The following is a 5,005-nucleotide window of genomic DNA, read 5'->3' as shown; positions in this document are numbered from 1 at the left end:
GTGGGGCGCATGTGGGGGCCATGCCAGGCTGGGGTGGCGAAGAGGGCTGTCGTGCGGTGGCGGGCGGTTGCTTGGGAGCGCGTGTTTGCTGGCTCGCCGCGCCGACCAGCGCCCCGTTCGGCTTGCCCCCCCGCCTCCGCCCCTCAGGTGCACGGCGACTACAGCGCCGAGGCCGCCGCCGCTGCCGCCGCGTCTGAGAAGATTGAGCGGCCCGCGGAGGAGGTTGTGGGCCTTGCGCCCGAGGAGGCGGCCGCCTGAGCAGCCCACCCGCCGCGGCGCACGGCGCGGGGCTCTGGGAGAGCCCGGGCCGGCGCGCAGCGGCAGCAGCAGCTGGGGATGATGGCTGATCCCATGGGATGAGCGGCGCCCGGCGCCTCCTTGCTCGGGGGGGCCGGGCTCGTCGCCAGTTAGCCGTGCCAGCGGCGGGCGCGGGCGGTGCCGCCCGCCGCGGCACCCGGCGGCAGGCAGCCTGGGCCGCCGGGCGCGCAGAACCTGCATGCATGCGTCCCGCGCTGCGTGTAACACAGCTGAAACACCTGGCAGGCGCAGGCGGGGCAGAGCAGAGCGACGGGAAGTGCAAAGCAGCGGCGGCCGCGCACTCTGCGCTGTGGCGGCGCGGCTGCACATGCCTGGTCCGCTCCTCGCTGCATGCAGTCTGCACCCTGAGGTTCTGCGATCGCGCCAGGAGCAGGAGGATGTCGGGCCTGCGCTCTTTTCTGCACAGCACCTACAAGAGCGCCGCGGAGGCCGTGCTGCCTGCCCGATCGCAGTCGGCATTCAAGGAGAAGGGGGTGAGGACCTGGAGGGCACGGGCTGGGCCCAGTTGCGCAGCAGCGGAGCCAGTCCTCCCGCCGACACCGTTTTCAGCTGCCCTCCACCACGCCCCGCCGCGCTCCCGGCCGCAGGTGCTGACCCCCGAGGAGTTCGTGGCCGCGGGGGATTACCTGGTCCACACATGCCCCACTTGGAGCTGGGAGGCGGGCGACGCCAAGAAGGCCCGCCCCTTCCTGCCGCCCACCAAGCAGTTCCTCATCACCCGCAACGGTGGGTGCCTTGCAGCGGGGTTAAGGTGCACTTGGACAATGCTGCTGCTGGTTCTGGCAAGGCTTTCCATGCAGCCTGGGTCAGGCAGGGTCTAGCGATGAGAGTTTCCCGCCGCCGCCAATGCCGCCCCGCTGCTGCCGCCCCGTGGCGGCGGGAAGGCGCCCTGTGCAGCCAGCCTGTCACCCTGAGGCCCTGGGACGGCTTTCCAGCGCATGCACGGCTGCCTGCCTGCCCTTCCCAACCTGCCCGTGTCCCCTGCGGGGTTGGGTGCAGTGCCCTGCCTGCGTCGCGCGGCGGCGGTGGAGGAGTATGGCGAGAAGGAGGAGCAGGAGGTGGAGGCGGATGAGGAGGGCGAGGGCTGGCTGACGGCGGACCAGAGCTCGGCGGGCCGCGCCGCGGCGGGCACCACCACCACCAACGCAGAGGGCTTTGAGGAGATTCCCGACGTCGAGGAGGAGGCGGGAGGAGGGGAGGGCGGCGGCGTGGCGGATGCGGCGGCGGCCAGCGCCAGCGATGGGGGGGCGGCGGGGCCAGGGGGAGACGAGGATGTGCCTGACATTGATGACCTGGATTTGGAGGATGAGGAGGAAGAGGACGAGGTGGGTGCGCCCGGGACTGGGGGAGAGGGAGAGGCACTGATGTGGAGGAGTGTCGGTCGCTCGCCGGCGCCCTCCCTGCCTGCCCAGCCAGCCGGCTGTGGCGTGCGTGCCTGTGCCTGCGCTGTATGGGGCCCCGGCGGAGCAGCGGTTAAAATCTGCCCGCCCGCCTGCCCCTGCAGGCGGCGCTGCGGCCGGCGCCCACAGCCGGCGGCGGCGGCGGCGAGGAGCACATTGTGCGCACCCGCACCTACGATCTGCTCATCACGTACGACAAGTACTACCAGGTTGGTGGTACCGCATGAAGGGTACCAGAGGGGGAAAAGTACCATGTGGTACCGCCCTAGGTGCCTGCACATTGCTCTGCTCGTTCACCTTCCTGTGGGGTGCCTCGGCCTTGCCTGATTGGGACAGGAAGCCCGTGCGGCTGCGCCTGGGCTGTGCCTGCTTCACAAATCGTGTGCCGCCCCGCTGGCCCCCTGCAGGTGCCTCGCTTCTGGCTGATCGGATACGACGAGGACCGGCAGCCGCTGACGCCAGGGCAGGTGGGCGGGCGGCTGGCGTGTAATCGCGCGGTGGCGCAGCGGTGTGCTGCGGCCCATGGATCGACGATGAGATGGTGGTGGTGCGATCTGGGCTGCGTGGCAGCACGCCACGCCCCCATGCCTGGCGCAGTGGTTTCTGCTGCCATGCCGTGCATGGCTGGGCTCACCAAGCCGCTCCTGGCTGCTGCTGGGGGGCAGGTGCTGGAGGATGTGTCTGAGGAGCACGCCCGCAAGACGGTCACAATGGAGCCGCACCCTCACGGCGGCGTCACCGGCGGCGTGCAGGTGGGGAGAGCCGCATGTGCCGCTGCGCTGTGTGCGTGGCCCAGGGCGCGCACGCATGCGGGCACCTATTGGCAGCAGTGCTGCGGAGCGCTGGAGGCTCGGCGGTGGCCCCTTCTCGCGGGCGACCACGCAACATGCCCTGCCGCGCCTGCCCCTCGCCCTCACCGCCGCGCCGTGCCGCGCCGCTCGCTGCCGGGCCCGCAGGCCGCCTCCATCCACCCCTGCCAGCACGCCAACGTGATGCACAAGCTGGCGGAGCGGGTGGCGGGGGAGGAGGGGGAGTTCAGCGCGGAGCGGTGAGGGCTGGCAGCGGCCGGCGGGCCGTGCGTGTGTAGCAGTGGCTGCGGCGCGCTGGGCTGGGTGGCTGGGTGGCTGCGTGCGTGCCCCGGCGCCGCCGCTCCCTCCCCGGCGTGTCCCACTCACGCTCTGCTGCCCCGTGCCGCCGCGCCGCTCCCTCCCGCCCACCGCCTCCCCCCCGCAGCTACCTGGTGCTCTTCCTCAAGTTCATCGCCTCTGTGGTGCCCACCATCGAGTATGACTACACCATGGCTGCGGGAGGGGGTGCGTAGGCACTAGTAGGGGGCACACACACACACATATGTCGCACACACGCTCCACAGGAGGCAGCCCACCCCGCCAGCAGCAGTAGCAGCGAGGGGAGGAGGCGGAGGTGCCCACCCGGGCAGCCTAGCCCGCCGGCGGGAGCGGCAGAGAGGCGGCAGGGCTGGGGCGAGCGGCTCGGCGGCGGCGCGGCGGGAGCTGGTGCTGCCGCCAGAGCTCCCGTCCGTGTTGTACACTATATCTGTAGCATAGTGCATTTCTGTATTTTGGCTGCCGACTCGCCACGGCATTGTGATAGTGCAGTTCATCAACAAACACAGGCGACTGCCGTGTCGGTGACGGCGCGGTACAGCTGCAGGGATGTGGTCATGCAGGCTCACCCAGAATAAATGCCGCGCCCGTCGCCGGCCCTGCTTATGCTGCTTTCAAAGCCTATTTCAAACCCTGTTCCACAAGGCTGCAACTCCCACAAGGCTGCGTTCCGGAAGTTGGTGAAGCGCGACCCCGAAGGAAACCCAAGCCTACATCCTTGATACGAGCTCCCTGTGGCTACCGAACACGCATATTGCTTGCGGCAAGCGGTCCGACACCAGCTCGCCCGCGCTCTCCGAGCTCACGCTGCGTCCACAACTCCATGGCGGTCCCAGCAGTGCTTTTCGTTTTGGTTCTAATCTCCCTTGCTACTGCCGATGCGGCCGGCAGCGGCCGGCGGCCAGGGGACGGCTCCCGCCGCGGTTTGGTCGGGGACGGCGGCGCCGGCGGGGCCTCGCCGTCGCGCAGGCTGCTGGGAGGTGGTTTGAATGACACTGCCACCGCTGCTGGAGCTGTAATATTGGAGACACCCTGCCCCTCAAGTAAGTGCCAGAAGTTTCGCTCCGCTTGCCCAAACCAGGCGCCTCGCAGTCCTCGCCGACTCGCCGCACCTCCTGCCTTCGTCTTCCAGGCCAGGTGTGGTGCCCTGCCCTGAGCAGGTGTGTGTACGTGGATGCCTACCCGGAAGAGGACTGCTGCACCTTGTGCGGGGATGAGTGGAAGGGACTGGTGTGTGGAAAGGACCACACGTGCGTCTGCAAGCCGGGTAAGCCCGCCAGCAGCATGTCCCACTTCCCACCCGGCAGGCGCTCCTGGATTTGGGCAGTTCGTCCATTCACTATCAATAATGGCCATCTCAGCTCGAGCTTTGGTGGCTACAAGCATGCGATCCCCCTTGCTATGTGCAGGCTACACCCCTGCTGTTGCTTACGGGGGACGGAAGTCGTGCCTGAGGGACGGGACCCTGGGCGACCTCGAGGAGTGCGCGGCCAGCAGGCAATGCCGCAGCGGCCGCTGCGCCCCGGTGCTGGTGGTTGATGTGATGTCCAACCTGTGCCTGTGCTCCGGTAGGCGACGTGGCGCTGCTGGCAGGGGAGCGCCAGGGGTGCCATGCCATGCCAATGCACGACCCACACCCTGTGTTACCCTGTGTTACAGTCACCCCGCTATGATAGGCCGCGTGAGCAGACCTTGGGCAGGGGGCACACGTGATCAAGGGGCATCAAGAGAGGGGGTGGACCATGGAGCACCCTCTCCATGGCTCCGACCACCCTCCCCCCAGCTGAGCGTCCCAGGGTCACCCCACCCTGGCCCCGCTCCCCGTCCTGCCGGACACGCAACCCCCACAACGTGGTGGGGGACGTGGGGATCCTTAGCAGCTTAGGCCTGCCAGGCCGACGGGTGCCGATGCTGGTGCGGGCTCCCGGCGGCAGGCAGCGCCGCCGCCGGGCACTCAAATGGCATGGGGCACATGGGCCCCCATGCCCGCACATCTCCCAGGCACATGAAAATACCAGAAGGCTGCACATGTAAGGGTGCAAAGTGGCCTGCCGCGGCGGTCGGCTGTGCCATTACTCAGTCAGCCGCCGCTACCGTGCCGGGCTTGGCGTTCCCATGCCAACATGCCGGCGTGCCATCGCGCAAGGGGCCAGTGAGTGTGTG

General features: G+C 69.1%; 1 protein-coding gene across 1 annotated transcript; it reads left to right on the top strand.

The window, feature by feature from the left end:
- Positions 1–695: 695 nt before the first annotated feature.
- On the top strand, positions 696–3,346 carry CHLNCDRAFT_36301 (hypothetical protein; the record flags this gene model as incomplete). The annotated part of the gene is made up of 8 exons (XM_005846150.1): positions 696–791; positions 906–1,044; positions 1,318–1,643; positions 1,823–1,927; positions 2,126–2,185; positions 2,384–2,470; positions 2,675–2,766; positions 2,952–3,346. 8 exons carry the CDS (start codon positions 696–698, stop codon positions 3,037–3,039), a joined length of 993 nt encoding a protein of 330 aa, XP_005846212.1. The 3' UTR covers positions 3,040–3,346.
- Positions 3,347–5,005: the final 1,659 nt, after the last annotated feature.

The sequence above is a fragment of the Chlorella variabilis genome (genome assembly GCF_000147415.1).
Source record: "Chlorella variabilis unplaced genomic scaffold CHLNCscaffold_15, whole genome shotgun sequence".
Classification (NCBI taxonomy): Eukaryota; Viridiplantae; Chlorophyta; class Trebouxiophyceae; order Chlorellales; family Chlorellaceae; genus Chlorella; species Chlorella variabilis.
The sequence above is the reverse complement of the archived record's forward strand: the minus strand, read 5'-3'. Positions and strand labels throughout refer to the sequence as shown.